This window comes from Anticarsia gemmatalis, chromosome 8 (assembly GCF_050436995.1).
Source record: "Anticarsia gemmatalis isolate Benzon Research Colony breed Stoneville strain chromosome 8, ilAntGemm2 primary, whole genome shotgun sequence".
NCBI classification, from domain to species: Eukaryota; Metazoa; Arthropoda; class Insecta; order Lepidoptera; family Erebidae; genus Anticarsia; species Anticarsia gemmatalis.
The window spans coordinates 4,905,562-4,929,736 of NC_134752.1; the positions used below are offsets into that span (position 1 = coordinate 4,905,562).

Genomic DNA, 24,175 nt, shown 5'->3' on the forward strand with positions numbered 1-24,175 from the left:
GTTGTTACGCATGTAACACCGGAACAGGTAAGTAAAAGTTCATTAAAAATCCATTTCAGATCGTAACAGTTTTCTACAGAAATATGAATAATTAAATAGATCTTTACCCAATCGGGAGTCGACACGGAAAGGTTTTGATACGCAATTTTCCTATTCTAATAAATTTTTAAACTACTTACGTAGTTAAATAAGTTCAATATAAAAAAGCTGATAAAACGATATTTTGTATACAATTCACAGGCACACAACTACTTTATAGTATTTATGATGGCAATAATTACAGTTAGGTCATAAATATACATTTATAATGTTTTATTTTTCTCATAGCGTATGCAGGCCTAACTCATGACGTCATGTTAATATTCAAGCCGGAGGCAATACCGAGCCGGCCACAGAGCGAACTCGGCGCAACATTACTAAGAACGCAATAAATAATAACACATATAAAATATAGCAATTCGTTTATTGAAAAAATCACAACTGATACCACATAGAAAAACTACTCGGCACGGTTTAACTCTTAACTATATATAATATCACATAAACACTTTATAATTTGATAGACTATATACATAGACATTTATTCGTATTTGGTACACTTTGTGAAAATACCAACCACTAAGTGATCTCAGGTATAAATAAGAACATAACATAAAACATATTCTTTACAGAGTTAAATAAAAATTAAACGAAACGACTCAACTAAACAATATACATATCGTGTAAATAAAATAACATAGATCCGTTACATTATAATAAATACTTATTTATACAGCGACCGAGTCCAACCGTTCAAATCCCTGGAAGAGCGGATTTGTGAAAACGCAGGACTTGTTTACATAATCAATTTTTTAAAACATAATACGTAAAACTGAACTTTATAGTCAAAGTATTTCAAGTGAAAAAAACTTGATAACTTTTGTAATGAAAAGTACGTTTAGTTATATAGCGTATAATAAGATTTGTAACTTTGTTTTTTTTTGTTTTTGGCATGTAAAACAATATATTTTAAGTTATTTGGCATAAAGAAACGATTTTACCAAAATGTGAATTAGTGTAGTATAAATAGCTGCTATCGAGAAGGTTCCTAAACATTATTTCGCAGAAAAATACGTGCCATTTCGAAATTTAAAAAAATCACACAGCTACGCAACCAGTTTTGCGTCTCCATAAATCCGCTCTTATTGTTTTACATTTCCATATTCAGTTATTAATGAATACCCACGCAACCACCCATATCATTTACAATAAGTAACCAGAGCTTATTGTTAAGTAATCCATGTTAATTCTTTTAATCAGTTCATTTGCTAAATATCCAAGTGGTCATAAGAGCTTGTTACGGTCGACTGTTAAAACGGAAACAAACAGGTACGAAGTTCGACAATATGATATGTGTGTCTTTTGAAACTATTAGGTACTTGTGTACTCAAATCTGAGTGAATCTAATGTCAAGGGCCAAACAGTAACACCAACTATGAAATACTATTGTTCTAAAACATCGATACAATAAAGTTTAGAATTTATACTAAAACGTATCCAACAATGGATGTAGGCAACAATATTGATCCAAACATTCATAAGATTTTATATTTACGTAATAAATTATGTATGCAAAATAAGTCGTATAAAACCATAAGTGTCTATATTACAACGGATTTTTTGGCATTTCTGTGAATACATCGATAATATAGCAATATAAAAATGAATTAATTCTAGACAGCGTGAAATACCTTACGTTAAATTACAGAATAAATTCGTTAACAACTTTGAAATACAATTTAATATTAAATAACATTTAGGATTATATGTGTTGTTTTCGATATTTATTCTGTAATTTTAGTTGGAATTCATTCATTCAAAGGTTTATTAAATTCGTACAAGTCAGCACAAGCACACATTACCGCTACCCGCCAAGATAAGTGAGCAAGTTACAATCAGCCTTCAGTTCCAAACCAACTCGACACTCTGTGCACACACACCGATCACGATTATCAAAATATCAATCAGCTAATTGATTACGATAGTCATCCATCAAGTCCACGAGAAGCTGCGATATTCAATAAAGTAATTAATAAGTCTTTTTGATTAGTAGTTTACTTAGCTTAAAAATTCTCAAGAGTTCATGAACGACTACCCTAATTGAATACATAATACGCATTATATTCGAAAGAAGTGAAAATGCAAAAGAGTCGCTTATATTTTAAAGTGCTTTAACAAAATGACACGTTGCAGACCAATCTAATTGAATTGTGCGATAATTTAGAAAAATAATGTAGACAGCCAATGGTCACCGAGTGACAGATGTAAACATTAAGATTACGTACCGAGATAAAGCCGATAGAAAACATTAGAAAGTTGTTGACTACTAGAAAAATATCAATGATCATTAACATTTATAGCTACAGGTTAGATCAATATTCTTCAAAATATTAATTTTATTCTCATAGATATATTACAATATTCTATATAATAATCTTTTTTCTTTTATAGGTTAGTTATTTATAAAATTTGATATTACAATTTGCAAATAACAGGTTAAGACGGAATTATTGTCGAAAACATTTATTAGTGACGCGAGGAAGTTCGTTATTTTGATGTCCGACTACATGTTTAGGTAGAAACAAGATTTTCCTCAAACCAAATGAGAACTAGTCTTTAGAAAAAAATCTAGGCGACTGAAGATTAGAATAGAAATTGGAATATAACGTAGAAAATAATAAAACGAAACAAATTATAATCTAAATGTTACATAACAGTTAAGAAATAAATAATACAATTAAATACAACGTGATGAACATAAACCTTTAAATCAACATAATATACATAAATAATTCTTAAATACAAACTATAAGCATTTCGATGTGACACTAGTAGCACTTAATATAGGTATTGTGCCATCATACAGTGCAACTAAACTTTACAAAACTCATTAAATAATATGTAATACGTAGATTCTACATTGAAGGAATACTCAGATTATTTCACACAAACATGGAATATCTTGACAAATGTTGTACTACACCACATTTAGTTTATATTGAAATACTTTCTTATATTATTCATAAAATATTTCAATCGTAGAACAATGAGAATTACATCTAATGGTCTAGGGGTACGCGAATGGCTTCTATCGGGACAATTAACAGTAAACGTAGTTTTATCAATGGCCTCGAGTTTAGGCAAGTTTCGATATCTTTTATTATTTCAAAGGGAAATATTTTTCAACATTTAATATTATCATAGTTTAATAGGTATACTATCTATAAATGCTACATTCTAATTTCGTTTCTTTTATGTTTACTATACAGTTGTAGTGTTATTAATAATATAATAATATGTTAACACCTAATCATTGCACGAACATAATTGCTATATGTTTTCATTACGTATCTTCTAATTAGCTCATTTCATACTGTTCAAAGTTTAATTTATTTAAAATTTTAAGTGTTCAACATTTCTTATGTGCGTTAAATCTTTCAATATACAAATTATTCAAAAATCTTTAAGTATACAAATAATTTTCGTCTCCAAATAACGCACATTAAGGCAAGAGTTGTTCGCACGAATAATGTTTTAAATATGATGTTTAATAATACTTTTAAAATTTATATTCTCATAAGAAATACTTTCCGAAAACCTCTCCATTTACTTATAATACGCAAACGTGCAACGATACGAATAATACGAGTCATTCGCGTCGTTCAATTATTTACTCATTGAATTTAGTTATTACAGTATCTAATGTACGGCAATAACGTAAATATCAATTGAAATAAAAATACTAAGGCCTGTCAGATCGTCAAAATAACTTTATCCCGTAACGTATTGTAATCTCGAAGTAAGGAAACGGGCCACATTGAGTATATTAAATTAATATGGAAAGATGCTATATGGCTATAAGTTTAATATTTCGTTTGTGAAATGAATCTCCGTCACAATTTACGATTAAAACTGCGACCAATAAGAGAGCCTCGGTCACCAAACCTTCACCTCACCAGTACCTTACAATAAAAACATCAATCTTGGGACAAACCTGAATTAAAAAGTTTCCTAATACCAAATTCATGAGTATACTAACATTGCTCATAATCTTGAAGAAAATGGAAGAGTACAGATAAGTCATAAGAGTTGTATCGACAGATGCAGTACCAATAGTTGCAATGAGTCAATCTAAACTCAACCTATAGTGTGTCTACATACGACTGAAATTTGAATAGCGAAATAAGTTCGTGAACCTAGAACTACCCTCAATTTGTTTCATTGAAATTAGAATCGTATGGGTATGATCTTAAGGTTGAATTTAAATTGTTACTAAGTTACTTCAATGCTTCTTCATTCGTCGGTACTAACTCTAAGTGCGACTATACGTATACGCACATACCTCAGTACGTTTTATTCGAACTGTATCGGCGTGGGTGTCATGAACTCCACCACGATGTCCTCCATGTTGGGAAGAACGAGAACTTTCTCAAACTCCTTGCTGAGTTTCTGTTCGATCCAGTTGCTGATGTGAGCGAAGCGGAGTGTGCGCGCGCCGACCGCGGGCCGCGCTTTTAGCACCAGTTGAGGGTTCGTGCGGAAACTGTACGGATAAAACATATTGTCTTGTAGAAATTATTTGACACTCATGCATCATTTACTAAAATAAACTGCTAGAAATATATCTCAGACAAAATCAGTGATAAGCTGAATACCATTATTGGGCCATAAGATTAACTATTGTGGTGCCTAGTACGTTTAATGGAATTGGGGTAAGGGCTCCTTTGAATACAACCAAACAAAACAAACCTTACCTAAACTATTTTTGTTATGAGATATCTTTCCTTGCATTTTATCAAAATAGATATCTTAGTTACTGACGATAGTTTATTTAAAATGTAGTGGGATGTAAATACATACCCTATCCAGACTCGGTCGTGTGGCGGCGGGGGCAGGTTGAACGCAAGACGTCCTTCGAGACCGTGCACCTCTAAGTGTAGCTTTATATCTGTGTTCGATAGGCCCTCCATAGCTCGCTTCACGTACTTGTAATCTGTCACCTAATAAAGAAAATTGAGAAACATAAAAAAATGTTTTTAATAGTTCAAGGAAGAGGTGTCCAGTGTGAACAATAACGTAGATTGAATATTATAGTAATAAAAGTAAAATAAGTCATGTAAAAAAATTAAGTTTGTATTTTGTAACTCACTTGTTGGAAGTATTTATTTGTAGCGATCTTATCAACCATCCGTAGGAACTTTTTCTTTGACGAACCTCCTTGCTCAGCCGGTGGTGCTGTCGTGGATCTAGAGAAGAATAAAGAACTTAAGAATCAAAATATAAAGCATGCATCGCAAGCGAATCAGCAAGAATCACTGCGGCAAGGCTCCTATGGCGATTAATACTAAACGGTGTGTTGCAAAGCCGAACATCCGTATACGTATTCCACCTCCACACATCGAGGAGTACTCTTGCCAGAAGCTGAAGAACATTCTGAGAATGCAGCTGTTGAAACCGCGTGGCAACGGTAACTTTAAGACATTTGTGGTGCGAGTTCCAACCTTTTTGCTTCCTATCGCGGTAGAGGAATGTTTTTGGCCTCAGGGCGTGGTGTTCCGTCAGTTTCGTGAACAAATCCCAATCTATGTGCTAAGTAATCATACTAGTTGTATACGTACGGATGTTCAGATACAGGTATTGTCTCGTTGCTATCGACGGGCTGCACGGGCGGGCTCTCGTCGTCGCTGCTCGACTCCGCTGAGTCCTCCATGTCGCTGTCGTATATCGCCGGCTTGCTTATCTGTACGTACACGTAACACATTATTATACTTATTGTTAATGAAATACTAAGAAATGACTGTCAGTCCTCCTGTTCATAAAAGTCACTTAGTCTCCGACAAACGATATTGCATATGCTTTTGACGATATTGACTAAAATCGAATTGAACCGTACAGTTTAACACACAGCCAACACTTCGGGCAAAACAATATGATGTAGTGAGTACGGAGAGAGAGAATAATACGTTGACTACTATCAAAATACAGCCTAGTTAATATACATTCTATCTTTAGTCGCTAGTAATAACGACGACATAGACGCTACTAATGTAGTTTTAAAAATCTAAAGTATAATGGTGGCGTACCCTAAGTTGTGTTTCAACGTGCGCTTCGCTCCTGAGATCTGTCTCCGTATGAGTCTTCTTAGTCGCTAATAACTGTTCTTCTAACGTTACATCTGTAAATAAAAAATTGCGTTTAAGGCCAGAATAAAAGAATAATGCTCACTCTTTTCTAATGTTGATCCGTTGAAAAATAGAAAAAGTGGCTAATAGAAAAGCGACCCTGTTGTCGATAAAATATTGATAGTGCTAATTAGATAATATGCAGCTTCCTCGAAATGAAAAAATGAACAATTTTTGATTTTCTATAAAAAAAACATCTTATATTATGTCTCGTGGTCATTTCGAGTAGTGCGTAAGTTACTGCCTCCGTGGCGCAGTGGTTTAGGTCACCACGCCGATACCACTGCATCGGGAGGTCGTGGGTTCGATTCCCACTCGGAGCAAGTATTTGTGCGATCCACAAATAATTGTTTCGGGTCTGGTTGTACTTTGCGTCCGTCGTTTGTATGTTTGTAAAAGTCCCCGCGACACAAGAGCAATTCTCAGTGCGGGAGTTGTCTTTTAAAGAATAAAGTTGTTAAAAAATGTTCAGCTCACTCTTCTCCTTGAGCTTCATGAGGTTGATCTGCGTGAGCAGCGCGATGTAGGCGCCGCCGTCGTAGCGCAGGTCGGCGTCCAGCCACACGCCGCGCGCGTCGCACGCCGGCGCCGCCACGCGCTCCACCAGCGGACACGCGCCCGCCAGCGACAGCTCCGTCACCACCAGCGGCGACATGAACGACGGCAGCTGCGCCGCACACATAATATGTCCTTATAGTTTATAGTAATCATGTTCTCCTAGTTGGCAATCCACAACGACTGCCAGATTCATTGGAACCGAGCAGCGGTGCAGTACTTTGATGATAGTTCATGAGTACTCTTAATACAAAAGTACAATACTTTATCGCGATTATTGCGTAGAGGCACAGACCCAGATAATCAACAAGACCAGTTAAATCTAACTAATAGATCAGGTGCAGGACTTGCAAGTTAATTTACTCCTCAATCACGGAAATTTACAACCCGTGATTCGAACCCGAGAAAGTGAAAAAATGCCACGAGAGGGCGTAGCAGTCGCAAACATTACTGACCGCGGCACATGTAGTTGTAAACCCGCGTTAAAAATAGTAGGTACTATTAGGTCGTTGGGAAATTCATTTCGTTTTTTTTGGATAAAACACAGATTTGAGCTTCGAAGATAATCCCAGGCCTTTCAAGTGGTCATAAACTGTTGAATTTGATAAATTTGGCCGCCCGCAACTTCGTCCTCGTGGAATACCTTCCCGTGTAAATCTCGATCCCTCGGGAACTCCGGGATAAAAAGTAGCCTATGTGTTTTTCTGGGTCTTCAGATAACTATATACCAAATTTCATCGTAATCCATTCAGTAGTATTTGCGTGAAAGAGTAACAAACAATCCATACTATATCCATATCAGTAGGATTATAAATAACTACTTTTTTAAGACCACCACTTTTTTAAAGTTACATTTATACTAGGTAAAATAGAATCATAACAAACCTTAAGCGTATTAAGTTTCCTCTGTATCCGGTCCTGTAGGCGGTTGATCATGACGGGGTCTCTCATCAGGTCGTACATGATCCGCGCCAACACGGTGTTCACCCACGACACCTCCGCCGGTAACATGCGACAGTCGCACTCGGGCGATGGACTTTTATTCTGTACGAAAAATACATTGCATTCTTTATTTACGTACAAAATATTTCGTAAAGAAATTTTACACTGTGGGGTTACCTGCACGGCATTTTCCTAACTATCAACTATGGTATTTTTTTATATGAAAACCTGATCACCGCCCCTAGAGCATCTTAGCAAGAACTATCTTCTCTTCAGTTAATCCTAAATACAAAATGCTTGTAGTCGATCGGCTTGTAGTCGATAGTAACTGACTGTAGAAATGGTTTTATTGATTCAAAGTATACTTTTCCCAAAAAATCAATCGAAAGGCTGTATATTTATGATAGGGAAACATTTTTTTTATAAGTTACTGTTATAGTGTTACGTAAAGTGTTTCTAAAATAATATGAATACTGTGCTAGATTAGTTACGATTACAACATAATATTACTCTAAACAAAGTATTACTTTTTTATATTTCACAAGTTCCTCAACTTCATATTCAAACTAAGATTTTATTTTACAGCGACAGTTACTGATGCTTAATTAATGTATACGAGTACACGTGCACGTAAACTGCACACGTGTACGTAAAACTACATCATATAAATACTTAAAATTACCGACACATTAGACTTCAACACATATAGTTCGAAACGAACAACATAATATACCCTACCACCATAATAACACGCACTACATAATAGGTAAGGACATATATGTATAATAGTGAGATAGACAGACATCTTTTCTCTTCTTCTTAGTCTTGGCACGGTCGCGGGGCGTCGGCTCGAGCTGACACATCACCGCTACCTCTGTTGTCTGTTTGAGCGTCAACTCGTGGCTCTATGTCCGAATAAAGAACATTAAAACTTTGCTGATATTCCAAATGTTAATAGGAAATTGCATTAACTTTGAACAAGGGTGTAAGAATACTATGACAAAATTAGACCCTTTTAAAGGTTTGCTTTCCTTGTCCTATGATGCTTGTGCAAATAACAGTGTTGTACCTATACGTTTCGTACACATCGAAATTAGCGAATACACTCGACTTTATCGCACTGTAAAATAAATATAATAGAATAAAATGTCTTATAGATTCAGATTTCAGCTGGTGTACGTTGCTATGCGTATTTTATCTGGTTTGAATGTGACTAAAATATTGTTATATATCGTATTTAAATGTATCTTACCTGCATAATTTTCAGTAGATATGGCCAGAATGTTTTCTCATAGTTATCTGGCTCAGGTATCGTTTGAGACAGAGACGTGATTGTCACTCCACCGCCGTCCGAGAATGCGTCCGATTTATACTGTTAACAAGACAATAAACACGTTCAAATCATAAGTATTTCGATTTAACAATTAGACAGTTAATAAATCAATTACGCCAAAAACACAGTTGTATCGTCATATTTAACAATTTAAAAAATATATAATCATAAGGACTACCTCTATTGTAAGAACGTTTTTCTCACTCATAAAATACGGGTTCGTTTTGTGTTCGCTCGTGACAATCACATATTATGTGATAACAATCATTTTAATCTCAGGTCAAAATAAATAAAACATATCGCAGTATTATAACATTCGTAAAATCTATGTAACTCACAGTGGTCTTAGCGAAGGCGACGGTGTCTTTCTCAGCGAGCTTGTAGACAGCCATCTCGATACCTTCCTTGTTCTCAGCTGATGGTTCGCTGTTGGTCTTGTCTTCTGCCGCCGAGTTCTCTGCTGATGCTGCGTTAGCTTCTGATATCGCTATTACTAGGCGGCGGTACCTAAGGGCGAAATAAATTGTTTAATAATATTTTATATCCAACTAGTTTCTTTATATTTTGTTAATGCAAGCTTTTTTCAGCGTTTAAGTATATAATGACGTATTCAGAATAATAATTAATGTAATTGATAAATATCGTGCATTGGTAAAATAATGAGTTTCCTTCACATACAAATAAATGGGCAGGTAAAGAACTATCATCGTTCAAAGCGTACATACAGAGTAATTTCACGTACTTTTTTAGCTCATAATAATCCAACTCAGAAAACCCATTATACGTAAACAAGTTCGTGTACACAAACTTTATTCGAGACTATTGTAATTACTACACTAGGTTTTATAACAAATCGATACGTACCACTCGTGTTTGTCACGTCCCGTGCGCGCGAACAGGTAAAGGTTCGCGTGCTTGTCGGCTGAGGAACGTACGTGCACGCTCCACTCCCCGTCTTCCGGGCCTTCCGCACCCGTCTCGCGCTCCTATGTAAAAAATCATATAACATTACTTTTATTTTATTCGATAGACAATTTGATACATTTCTCTGAATGAGGAAGGTTCAGACTACGATATGGAAAATGAGAGAGATTATCGGTTGTAAACGACAAGCTATGCTAGTAATGTGTATTGGTAGAATTACAATAATTATCCTCGCGTACGCAGATTTCTTTACTGTTATAAAAAGTAGACTCGAGTTAAATAAACAGTTTTTTTTTAATAACTTAAGACGAAACGATTGCCACTATTGAATTGAAATGTGAACTCCTGGAGAACATAGAGGCGAGACCACCTTTTCATTATACTAACCGCTTCTTCCAAAAAGTCCTTAATCCTAGTGAGTTCGGTATCGTCGAAGTCTTCCTCTATCTCGTCCTTAGTGCTGGTGGCGGACTTGGAGGCGAGCTCGTCGGCGTCGTGGAAGTCCTCCACCGCGATGTTGTCAGTCTGCACTTGACTCTGACTTTGAGTCTCCGCCGGCTCCGTGCCCGTCGCTGTTGTTACACTATCTGATTTTTTGTCTGCAATAAACAAAAATTCTTATTGTAATACTGGCTGACTTGCACAATTTCGCTTACACATAAGAGAGAATGGGTCATCATTTTCCCCGTTTTGTAACATTTTTCGTGGCTACTCCGATCTTAATAGTCGTAGTGTAATGTTATATAGCCTATAGCCTTCCTCAATAAATAGACTATCCCATATTCAATTTCCAACAACATTTTTTCAATTCGCACCAGTAGTTCCTGAGATTAGCGCGTTCAACCAAAGAAACAAACCCTCCAATTTTATAATATAGCATATCCATGAGTAATGGATCACTATAAGATACTCTTACTACTTCAAATTGTCCGTATTTATGCAAAATGGAACCACACGACAATTTTTCAATTTTTATTTTTTAGCGGAATACTAATATAGAAATGGTCTAAAACCTTATACAAAAAAGAACGACGCGATTTTCGCCTCAGAAATAGGGTTTATTAAAAGCAGAACAGAACCAACTACAACTGATAGAGCTGCACATGTTTTTGTAAAACCTTTGATATCTCAAAAGTACGTATTTGATGGGTGGTTCCTTTTTGCATAAATATGGACAATTATGAAATAGGTCCTTAGAGAAAACGATAAAAATGGCACGAGTGTTGCAGACAAAGATTTATATATGTTGTTTAACGTAATACGGAACATAATGGACTCAACTCACCTCTATGCATTTTTCTAACTAGCCTATGTCTAAGACCTTCCTTCCCTGGTTCCGTTTCGGAATGTGAAATACTGTAAACACAAGAATAAAAATAGGTACATTTTACGTGCTTACCATTAACTTGATGTTGCCGGCTAGACATACAAAAGAGAAAAAATTACAAGTCAAAATCATAATCATTACGAACATATTTTTTTAATAATAACATTTTTTTCTCTTGCCAAGCAAAGGTTTAAAACGACTTTGCGGATCAGATATTATTGTTACCTATAAAACAAATATATTTTTATGTTTCTTACCTTTTTTCTCTTCTTCTCCACACAAACTTCTTTTTCTTCTCGGGACTGACGTTAGTCTCAGTCTCCATTTCATGTTGTTCCTTCTTCTTCTCAGAAGGAGACTCGGGCGTTTTCTTTTCTAATGGCGCACATTCCTTTTCCAAAACTTGAATCTTTTCTTTTTCGTTTAGTACCACGCATATAGGGTATTTTTTGCTCCATTGCCTGTAACATAACAAAATGTAAATTGAAGCATAATTTAATTAACGTTTTTGTTAATATTTTATTGGAATATTCTCAATAGTAATTGAAAACTTCGATGATCTATCGATAATTCACAGAACTGTAAAACGGAATTACAGTAAATAATGTGTCTATCACGGTAGGCTCATCTCGCCCTTTATTACATGGGAGTAGCAGCATTGTAAACGCCGACATATGTGTGTTCCACACTTCTGCACACAAGATCGGACCAGCGACGAGCTTCTAAAACAATTGAAACGCGATGCAGGAAGAACGCGGGTCTGGCTCCAGAAAACCAGGACTTTATATTTGTTCTAACAGTGAAAATCAACTCTATATCATTCACGTCAAATAACATATATGATTCAAGAATAATAATAGTCATAATCAGGTAAAAATAACTGCAAAAATATCAGCCTTGAGATCGCACATCGGAACTGTTGGCCTCAGTCAATATGAGATAATAAAACAGGTTTGTTCTATTCTGTGTTTACTATTAGCATACTCGCCTAGAGGTGAAAGGTAAACAGAATACAGTTTATTCTAGGCATTGATAACAATCGATTCAATTTAATATCGCTGGTCTTATCTCCGTTTCGTAAAACATTTTGCCGATACGAATATTAGTGACAGCTTACAAACAATTTTCACTGTATTTTAACTATTCTAAATATATTCGTTAAGGTCGTATACTAACATTTACTAATATTATGCATAACAGTGTGAATGGTAGAACTAAAGACATTTTCGCTTAAAACTAATTGAGAACTCTTGTTTCATATAAGGCCGAATAAGCCTATGAATTCTTAGCATTTGTAAGTATTTTGATTATATTTTTATCTACTCTCGGCGAATATCCGCGGAAACTTCAGTTTCTCTCTCTCTCATATTATCCTTCATAAATAAATGGTCTAGATAGACCATTTATTTATGTATGTTACTAACACTAACACAACACACAAAAATACTTTTTTCACCCGAACTAGTAGTTCCTGAGATTAGCGCGTTCTAACAAAGAAACAATCCTTGAGCATTATATTATGAGTACAGATTACACATCTATCACGCACTTGCATCAGCGTACACTCCTTTAACTGCGTGCACTACAGTATACGCTAATATCTTACATACTTTTATCGCCGATATTATGCCAAAGAATGAGTCAGTCTAACACTTCTATCGAAAAAACCTACTAGATTTGCCCGTTCTTGTTTACATTCCGCTGAAGAGCTGATTACATCACTGTGTAGATAATTCCGGGAAATGTTCATATAATATTATCTTATCTAAGCACACAAAGATGTTACAATACTTGTTCCTAATTTGTTCATTGACGCGGGCGATATCTAGAAAGGATATCCAGACGTATTACAGTAATAAGGTATATGTATAATTATTGTTTATACTCGTCAGTGATGTCATGTGTAATTATTTTAATTAGTCTTATGAACCTCTATTATACGCATCGTGTCAAATCTGCTTGTAACGTAAATGAACTATGTATTATAGACAGTATAATAACAACGCGGTGCCAAAATATCATCACTACATAGTGTAAAACAAAAGTTGTTTTTCGCTGTCTGTCCTTCTGTACACTTATTTCTTTAAAACTATACAATGGATTTTGATGCAGTTTTAAAAGATGGAGTAATTCAAGAGGAAGATTGATGTCTAAAAATTGTAAAGGTTTTTTAAAATAGCTAAAGCTTAAACTGCAATACCTTTTTTTAACAGGGTAATGTTATATGATGAACTAGCTGACCCGCGCAACTTCGCTTGCGTCACATAAGAGAGAATGGGTCATAATGTTTCCCGTTATTGTAACATTCTTTACTGGTACTCTGCTCATATTGGTCGTAGCGTGATGATATATATCCTATAGCCTTCCTCGATAAATGGGCTATCTAACACTGAAATAATTTTTCAAATCGGACCAGTAGTTCCTGAGATAAGCGCGTTCAAACAAACAAACAAACTCTTCAGCTTTATAATATTAGAATAGATATAATTTCCGGAATTGGACACTATTATAATCTTATGGGTATTTTATTATAAACTGTATATTATAGACTTGTTTTAGGGCTGCATACAATATTATGGTTCTTAACGATAACTATGTTCTAACAATTCGCTTTGCATTACAGATGTGCATCTACGTGTGACTCATTATTATATGACGATGTTATAATTGTTTTCTTTATGATGTCATTTCAATAACAGTTATCTCGTAACGAGTTTGTGCAGTAGCGTTAAGGAATATAAGATATAGCAAACTAAAGGCTCAAGAATATACATATAGATTTCAATTTTATAGGTAAAGGTTCAAAGCAAAGTTAGAGAAAAAGTGATGATTGAGAGAGTCCCGTGACTGATATAGTCAGACAACTCAGTAAAGAGCCTTGACATGAATCATTTCACTAGAATATAGTTGAGATTTAGTTGTTATGTCCAAAAAAACGGTATCGTCTGTTGTATAATTCTGTGGCTAGCTTATATTAAAAAATAAAAATACTAAATAATATAGTATACCTCCGCCACCCGCGATCCTTCCATACGAGTCTCTCTACTATTTTGTTGGGCTGTAATAGTTGGCATACAAGCCATATTTTTTGATAGATGTCAAGTAATTATCATCGGTCTTTTCGTTTCCTATTGCTATGAACTTGTATTGCTCAAGACAAAAACAACAACATAAAACTCTTAAGGCCGGTTTCACCACTTCTGAATAAGTATCGGTTAGCTTATCAAATGGTACAATCATAGATTCGTTTATAAAATGATAATTTTATTTATCGGATAAGTAATTCGACACTTATGAATAAGCTGTAAAATGGCATTTAATAACGTGACGGGTTGCCGAGCGCGTTCAAAAATCTAGTACGCATGAATCCTTGATCTTATATTGTCAACAGCTGTAGAAAACACGGTATTTTGCGTATCGCTTCAAGATACTATCAAATCTCAAAACATCGTAGTTGAAATCGTCACTATATCTTTTCGTATTTGCCTATTCGACTAAGTATGTCCGAAATCGATGTCTATAGACCGACTAACTTCTTCACAATATTTCTATTATGTATAACTTTAATACCGCTAATAAATAATACCACATTTTGTTGTTAATTAAGACAAAGACAACTCATTGCATTGTACCGCTAAACCAAACAAAGGTAACCTACATTTGAAAACGTAAACACGAAATTTAATTACGAATTTTTGAACAGCATTACCTAACAGATTCGATATAAATTGGTCTAAATCAGTGGGTATCGAGCATCGGCGCGCATGCGTAAACGGTCGTTAACCTAATTGTACGGTGCACTCGACCGTTCAGACGTCCACGAAGGTTGCACTTGCAATATACGGACATCTTATCATACATTTGTTAGTGACCTTTATCTACGTAATGTATTCGTACATTTGTTTATATTAGAAGTAATATAAGAACAAGTTTTTGTTATGATAACGAGGTGGCCTGTTTTATTACTATAGGAAGAGTCAAATACTGAATTTGCATTTTCTTGAAAGTTACGGTCTGCAAAATTAATTTAGTCGTTGGTTAAATAAAAGATTTTTTAAAATCAAAGTTCTAAACCCGCCTAAGAACTTGTCAACTTCAAGAGAATTCTTTGCTTTATACAAAGACGCACGAGTTAGCTATTCATAATTCGCATTCCATAATACCAGCAATGTTATAGAAGCAGTAGGCGTTTTTATAAGATTTAGACAAAAATTACATGAAGCAAGGCATTTTTTGGAGATAACTAAATGTCTTGGTACTTAAATATACAAAAAGCGTGGGTTATTATTAAATTGTTGAAATAAATAAGTACTTTTTTAAGTATATTCTTAAATACAGAATAAAGATATACGCTTGTTTGCAGTGTTTAAAATGTACACAGTCCACTGAGCTCAAATTATCATATTTGCGTTTTAAATGTCGATCTAACGCGACATATTCTATAATTAATTCAAACTTCATCTGATAAAACAGTTATTCGAGGATTAAATTTAGTATTAATACGTAGGTGTACGTAGTTATTTACATAATAGGAAAATTGTAAAGGTAAACTTAAATACCTATGTCTGACTTTCCTTATGTAAAAAGTATTGGCCGATATAACAAGTAAAATGTTATTGCATAACATACATAAATAATATAACGCCTGTTATGCCCGAAGGTTTAGGCAGAGTTTCGCAAAAAGCAACTTCCACGTTTCGCCGTTAACTAAGTATATATGTTAGTCTCATGTAATAGGGGGCGAGTCTATTGCCATTTATACATTTTGCATACACATATTTATATGTAATACAATTGACTCTTAAAAAAAAAAGAAGTGTGTTGTCTCTATGTTTTTAATGCTTCTTAAAATCTTACTACCTATTATAAATGTAAGTTAACGAAAGTTTGTAAGTATGTATGGATTACTATTTCACGCAAATACTTCTGAACCGATTACGATGAAATTTGGTATGTAGGTAGCTGAAGACTTGAAGCTTTTTATTCTGGAGTTCGGGATTTACACGGGAATAACGAGAATATTATAATAATGTTACGTTATGGAAGGGTTTTCACGCGGACAGCCTCTAGAACATAATAAACTAATAAGTATAAGGTTACCGACTCGTATAGGTCGCGTAGGTCTCAACATAGAGCGAAATGTGCGACCTACAAGATAGCTGTCACGGTGTTTGAACAAGTGAATTAATAGGTCTGTAGTGTGATACGTTTACAGAAAAACCCAGTCGAGCGCGACTGTTAATCGTGAGGTTCGCAGTTCAATCGCCGGCTTTTGTAGGACAAAGTATTATAGAGGATCTATTCTAAGAATTTCTTAGTAAGGATTGCGGAACTATAATTTGCAAGTATTCTCCTTCCTTATATACCTTATATGGTTTAATTCCTAAGTTAATGTTCTACCAGATTCGACACAACTATCCATAATTAAGTCTCGCAAATAATTGATTATTAAAATCAAACTCTCGGCACTTGGTGACACGACAACTAAATCAGTGACCCGCAAGTGCCGTCGTTCTATATAAGTTAAATGAGACTATTAAATTGCTAACGTCTCTTTACAAACTTAACTAAAATACATATGCATGGATGTATCTGTGCTTACATATTTAGAGGTGCAGTCTAGCTCTTAAACATTAGTCTTAGATCAACACTGTAATCGACTGTAACTTGTTTTGTGAGCCAAATAAATAAATAAATAAATAAATACATATCGATAAACAATTCATGCGTTAATTTCATGTTAGATTGCAGGAAAATATCAAAATGTAACTTTACCTCCGTTTCACAAGTCCCTTGGGCAGCAATATGACTCGAGCACCGGTCAGATTGTACAGCCTGTGTTGATAGAACGCCACTTTCTCGATCTTCTCGTCCCATAGCGCTCTCTTGGCTATCTTAGTCCTAGTGTATGATATCCTTAGATTACATCCTGTAGAACAAAGAAAAATATTAACATTTCGAAAAATGCTTGACGAAAAAAAATATTTTCCAGTATGTTTTAGGACTTGGCTTCACACGCTGCCGCGTGTCTAGATACTATTTATCTATTTGACTATCTTAATATAAGAATTATTTTAATCATAACGAATATCTAAAAGTAAAATAAATTTCCGCGCACAGGTTTCTCTAGAAATAGTATTAACGCTAATAACCTTTTATCTGATTATTAAGCTATTAGCTTATGTTCAAGTCGCTGAGTTTTAAAGCAGCTTAAATTATAAAACACTATTTTGCATTTTTGTTTGTATTATTTGCAAAGAAAGGTATAATCTATACATTTATTTGTCTTATAATTTTTGTAAAAAACCTATAAACTAATTATCATGTAGTACAAAGCTAGCATAAATTTCATATTACATTTTTCAAACATGCATTTTGTTATTCTTATACGCATCCAATTCACAGAAAATAATTGTCCGTAGGTTAATGACTTATTTCGATAATGCTCTCATTATCAAGACGAACAAGATAACAAGATAAGATCGATCGTTAACAAGTGAGTAGCGTCAAAACAATGCTTGTTGTTCAAAAGATATTATGAGCACATTATTATACGACTGCTGAGTACAAACGAACTTGAACATTTCACAATATTTTAAAATAGCCATTAAAATATACTCAAGGGTTTCAATGTTTAATTTATTTATTAGATTTTTTTTTCACGGAGGTGTGTTTTACTGGGGTTCCGGAGTCAAATGTTCTCGTGCAGCAGCAATGACGGTATTTCAGAAATTCCTAATTTTTTTTTAAGACATCACCCGCATATTTAATTGAGGATCGCACAAAAAATTGTTGCATGCGGGATTCGAACCCTTGACCTCCCAACGCAATGGTAGCGGTGTGGCGACCTAAATCACTGCGCCACTCAAAAGCAAAAAGCAGCGAGAACGCTAACATTTTTAAAATAGCAATAGTCTCATCTCTTTTATAAAGATTGATAAATATCCCGTACTCATAAAATACAATAGTATTCTTTCCTTATCACACAACAATTATTAGAGAGAGATGTAAACAGTCTAATACCAGTTTAATACCGCGTTAAACAATCAATACCGTTATTTACTCGCGACGATACTATTGTCATTAGACGGTAACGAAACAAGTGAAAGTTGAACGTTTTACCTTCGAGCTTCATGAACGCAGTCGTTGTTTTGTTGATGTGGTACGTGTACGGAACGTAGTCTGGGAACCTGTAGTGGTTTATCCATCCCTAAAAATAAAACATACTATGAAATATAAGTCTTTTAATGGCTATAAAAATAGTGGGACTGCTTTGGGTCGGCGCGAATACCATCTATTAAAACTAGGCTTGCCGAGATATGTAGATTGATGCCCTAACTTGTCCTACCACGTGCTTGACGTGTAAAACGTGGGTGTCTAACTAATGTATATAGCACTTTCACCCACGTCCTACATACACGCGTGCTTCTAAGGACATTCATGTCTTTGACACACAATTCCTTAAGGTAATAAAATTAGACTGACTATCAAAGGATTCCTAAAACCTTTACAATGTTAGTTACCTCATATTTCTTCAAAGGCTTGTGTTCCTTCACGACCGGTATCGTGTAAGTAGGTGGCATAGCGCTGCTTCGTTTCAATTGCATCAAACTCGGCTTTTGATCAGAATCGCTAAAGAAAGTATCGAGCACATAACTCTTCAAGTTGCTCGAGAAACAAAAGAACCACAACCCAAGTATGAAACCGTTCCAAATATTCCAATTAGGAAAAAGAAAATGGCTCATAAAAACGAGGAATGTGAGAAAATACATTGAAAAGTTGAAGAAATATTGCTTTGGTTGGTCTGTGTTGCTAGGTTTTTTTAAATTGTTTCTGCTTGGGGGAAAACCGAAATTGTTAGGCGTCGGTGGCGGTGGAACGTGTTCCATTTCAATAGGGCTGGCTCTCGGACACTGGGTGTCGATGTTGTTCTGAATGTCGCCGAAGCCGTCTATCGTGTCTTCTAGTGCTTCTATTCCAGATTCCACTTCCATCATGCTGCTGTCGTTGAGGAAATCTCGAGACATTTCACCCGATTCGTTGTATACTGATGAAAGAAAACGCAGTTATAATACATCAAGTATTTATGATATGAAGTGGTATGTTGTCGTATCGTGACAAGGTGTTTTTTGACTACATGTGCGACTTTTTTTCTGAATCGGTATTTCGTTCGATAAACAGAAACATTATGTTTCCGGTGTGCGGTAATCAATTTGGGGATTCCCCGTTGGGCAATAGGCCTCACGGCTCACGCGTAACTTTTATTTATAGCATGATAATGTGTACACATTTTTTACCATCTACAAACAGAAAATTTACTACAGGTCATATTTCAGCCATATGGATTTTTATGTGTTCGACTTATTTTACCATAACGCACTCTGGAGAACAAAGAGTAGTCTCTCTATTGTCAAGAGACACATCAATAATACGTAATAAAAACCATACCTGCTTAAATAAATATACACATAGATACATTGAGCACAAAACGATTCATTCAAGTAACTATTGCGCCACGAGCGTTTCCGTCGTACTAATAGCCTGGAAACGTAGTAACAACTCACCTAAATTCTTGTGTGTGTCGTCACTGGAATCCGAATAGTTCTTGTTATCTAAAGGAAAGCTTGACTCTCGTTCAGTGGCCTTAGCCGTCAGTGGCTGTGTCATCTCAGACAAGTTCTGCATACTGCTGTCTAGTGAGGATACCTAGTGGAAACAACCCAATAAGCATTTGTTTGACCACTTTTCCGTGACGCTTGACCTTACGCAGATGAAAGAGCATTTACATGAACTTGTTGGAATATAATTTGGTACCAATATCAAAAGTTTAATGTAATTGGATGTTTTTAGGGCAGTTTAAGTGTGAAATACGTCAAAGTCTCTCATCTACGTAAGCCTTAACTCAGGTCTTTTAGCCGTGGATCGGTTCGACACAAGCGAGTAATTCGAGTTAGCATAAATTGGTGTTATTGAGAGTACGACAATGGCACAACGTGCGAGCTGAGGGGTAAATAAATGGACAAAGCTAGAGGGTTCAAATACAAATGCCAAGACTTTTAACTGAGGTTCAAAATACCTGTATTTTAAAAGAGTAAGTTTATTTTAGTAATTAGCTTACACGATAACATGAGGCCTAATTTCGTCATTCATAAGCGACATACGATAAGCCAGTCATTAGTCAAACTGACAAAGAAGTATTTGTGCGACATATCTTCGAATGTACCGATTTTGACAAGTGTAGCTTAGTGTGGTTATTCGGACGGTCGGACCCATGGCCAGGGACAAATCATTATGAATACTTATTGAGTAACACGCGAGGCAATTTCTGTTTACGATCGTACGATCTCGCAATAACTCAACATCAAACTATATTTATTGTTCTCTTGCAAAAGTATTTTTTATTATAAAATAACTGTATAATTAACAGGAAAGGAAACACGCGGGTGTTTTATTCCATTTGGAACTCAAAGATCATCACAATCGGCAGAACTCTCACGGTGTTTTTTGTTATGAGTATGTCATGATAGTATGAAAAAAATGATCTTGCTGCTTTGAGATCCAAATACGAGTTATTTTTTGTGGTACGTTGAGGTCAATGTCGAGCAAACTAAAGCAAATAATTTATAATCGCGTTCCGTGTATCATATTATTATTTGATAGGTCTTTCTAACACAAGGCTACGGAAATTCGGACACCATACAAGCGCTGGATTCATTGCACTGCGCTGATATTTGCTTTTAAGAATAAAATCGAGAGTATCATAGATTTTCGTAGCCTATTGTTTGAAAGTTCTTAGTTCGAACAGAAACTGCTAAAAGTTCTATCTTGATTCTTATAGGGTTATAACGACGACTGACGACAGCAACCGTGGTTCCGTGACAACAAGCCGTCCTGTCAAAATCGGTAGTTCAACAGCCTCAAGGCAATAGCAAGTTAGCATTCACCGTGACAATAACTGGTTACAAACTTACAATGCAATGCAAACATACAGTATTATTATTTATAAATAGACACTGACAATGCATCAATGCAGTTTATAGCTCACTCGTATCACTTACATGATCTTCAGCATCTATTGTAGTGTGCTGTTGTAGTGTCAACAAAATACTTTAAAACATTACTTTATAAAATATGAACGATGTACAAATGTTACATGTATGATATTGTTTATGCATGGCGAAAGGCTAAAAAGCAGTATTGAACTGCTTAGAATACGTACCATAACATAAAAAGTGTTTATTTCGTTAGCTTGTACAATTTTTACAGTAAATCATACATAGAGATCCCCTTTTAACTAAGTGCTAGGAGGTCCCGCTGTTCAGAGGCAAATTATAAAAGGGTGAAAGGGGTGTACTTACAGAAAAAATAGAATAATAAAGAATAATAAAATAAAGAAAAAAAAAAGTTAAAGTAAGAACAGCAACATTGCTTCAAATGTCAACTACATCAAATATTAGAAAAGTGAATGAAAAAAAATTTTTTTTTATGGAATCGGAACATAATTACTACTGCCTAATAGTGCCTAATCGCATAATCAATATCATACCCGGTGATATAAGTGTAGTACTTGCCTGATTGTCTGTATCGCCTACACTTTGCTGGTCTGAGTCTTTTATTGCTGAGTTTTCTTCGGAATCCGAGGTCGAGTTCTCTCTGGGTATCGTCTTTTCTTTCTCTTTTGTTTCTAAATGGAAATAAATACAATAAGATTCGTAAAGAGATTTCGAACATTGAATAAAGTATGATGATGAAGTATAGTAAATTAGAATATTAGTATCTGAATAAAATGTACGAAAAATCTGTTGATCCAGAAAAAGAGAGAGGTACAACTTAATATTCAATTGGGGGAAGGATTCGGGAGATTGCTAAAGTGTGCGAAATGAGCTTATCTCAAAGGTAATGTTTATGTCATAGGGTTTATGCACTTGTACAATTTAAGACCATTTCTAAAAAGAGCTAAAATGCAAAGAGAAATATCAGAAAAGACAAAATAAATACATTTTTATACATACTTAATAATACAAATAGTAAAATAGCTTTGTTCTGAGTAATTGTGGTTTGAAGGATGCTAGAATCATAATGTGTGAAATAGAATAATAAACTCTTATTGGTATTTATCTGACCTTGCATATAAACAACACTTCAATAACATTATGTTTTCATGTTTTATTTACCTATGCTCATGATAATAATTTTAATTGATCTATAAATAACTATTTGATGTCAAGAATGACTATAATTCATTAATGAAAAATGTAAAATGTTTACAGCGGTTCCTGCACTAAGCCTGTGACTTCTATCATAGAGGCTATAAAATTATAAAAGTGATGGGTTAACAATTAGGAGAAGTTTTTAAAGAGTATAAATTAATCAGATTGATAATATAATGCTAGCCATAAGCTGTTTGTTATGTACTCTTAATTGTAAAATGCCATATGGATAATTAGACTACACAAGATGTCAATACAAAGAGGGATTTCCCAAACATTTGAGATAATGTTTCATAAAGATAATAATTGACCATTCTATAATAACATCAACATTTGAAACTAAAATAATCAGCAAGAAGAAGATAAGAGCTCTTAAGATACCAATATTATTATTTGGTAAAGTACCATATGGAATCATCACTCATATTATGAATAGCTCAAAATAATATGCTTCTAGCACTGAAAAACGTTTCCAATAAGATAATAATATAGTAAATAGTTATAAAAGTATATGACTAAGCTTGTTCACACTTTAGTCTTTCTCTTTACGCTATAGTTTAGTATCACAACAGATCTCTACTAAAGTCTATAAATCATAAGACTTACCTTCTAATGATCTGGTCTTCATGTCTTCAACAGCTTGAGCTATCTTAAACTTAAAGTCATGGAACAACTTCCAAGTCTCATTGCTTCCTTCCTTAACATCTGCCGTTGATTCTGACGTACTCCTCTTGCCAAGACGGTTCAGATACTCTTTCATAGGAGATGATGTCACTTCTTTAGGAACAGGAGAAGGTTTTTGTTCTTCCACAGGTTTGCTCTCTGCAGGTTTCAAATCCTCCACCTTTTCTATTGGCTTCTCTGTCCGAATAGATTTGAAATATTTGTCTATGATGGATGAGGATCTCTCTCCTCTCTTGGGGCTTGCATTCTCACTCGGTGTGGGCGGAGGGTCACATTGTGGTGTAGGAGGATCATCCTCACACACTGGGTAACTCAACTCCTCCAGTTCCTCATTATTAGCATTGTATCTGAATGACAGTGAGGCATTTGGTGATTTACCTGCAAAATAACAAGAGTTAGATATGTAATATTTCACAATGTTGCAAATTCAGTAAATAAACCTATCATATTAGGTTACCCATTCTGGCCTGTTTTGATATGACGAAATAACATCGAAATTAAAATTACTAAAAATAACACAAAGAAAAGAACGTAGATGTTCAAGAAGTATAAGAACACGATCAATTCGGCGCAGTGGCAATGAATTCGGACCGATTGTTTGTGTTATCGCCTTTGTTGTCAAAGATACAGTTCGCGCTGTGAAACTTGACAATTAATCTTTACTGATAAGCAACCGGTTCCCAAACAACAAAGATAAAAAAACACGCATTATATTAATCGCCGGTTTGGCAACAAAATAAGCCATATGTTTAAATTAATAAGATAGAACTGTTGGCATTTTTATTTGATACATACCTACACCAGAGATCTCCATTTCGCTAACGGAACTAAAGTATATTTTATATAAACAATATCATTTTTTAAAGTATTCTAGTTAGGTGTAACTCTTAAAACAATTATCATAAATAAACTCCACAGTTTTATTTCTTTTTAGATTTATTACAAGTCTCTCCACTCGCACAAATCAAAAATATGAATC

The 24,175-nt window shown here is 34.8% G+C and overlaps 1 protein-coding gene across 2 annotated transcripts; it reads right to left on the reverse strand.

Moving 5' to 3' along the window:
* Positions 1-444: 444 nt before the first annotated feature.
* On the reverse strand, positions 445-24,175 carry LOC142974756 (testis-expressed protein 2). Of its 2 annotated transcripts, XM_076117252.1 has the most exons (20): positions 23,992-24,175; positions 23,119-23,574; positions 21,874-21,986; positions 19,867-20,008; positions 18,826-19,349; positions 18,425-18,512; positions 17,078-17,231; positions 11,560-11,763; positions 11,261-11,331; positions 10,363-10,574; positions 9,916-10,037; positions 9,390-9,558; positions 8,971-9,090; positions 7,662-7,820; positions 6,699-6,888; positions 6,123-6,214; positions 5,658-5,779; positions 5,189-5,285; positions 4,900-5,039; positions 445-4,582 (listed from the first exon to the last, which is right to left on the reverse strand). In XM_076117252.1, exons 1-20 carry the CDS (start codon positions 24,008-24,010, stop codon positions 4,393-4,395), a joined length of 3,384 nt encoding a protein of 1,127 aa, XP_075973367.1. In that variant the 5' UTR covers positions 24,011-24,175; the 3' UTR covers positions 445-4,392. The 2 variants fall into 2 exon arrangements, with proteins under 2 accessions (XP_075973367.1, XP_075973368.1); XM_076117253.1 differs by lacking the exons at positions 21,874-21,986; positions 23,119-23,574; positions 23,992-24,175 and adding an exon at positions 21,361-21,384.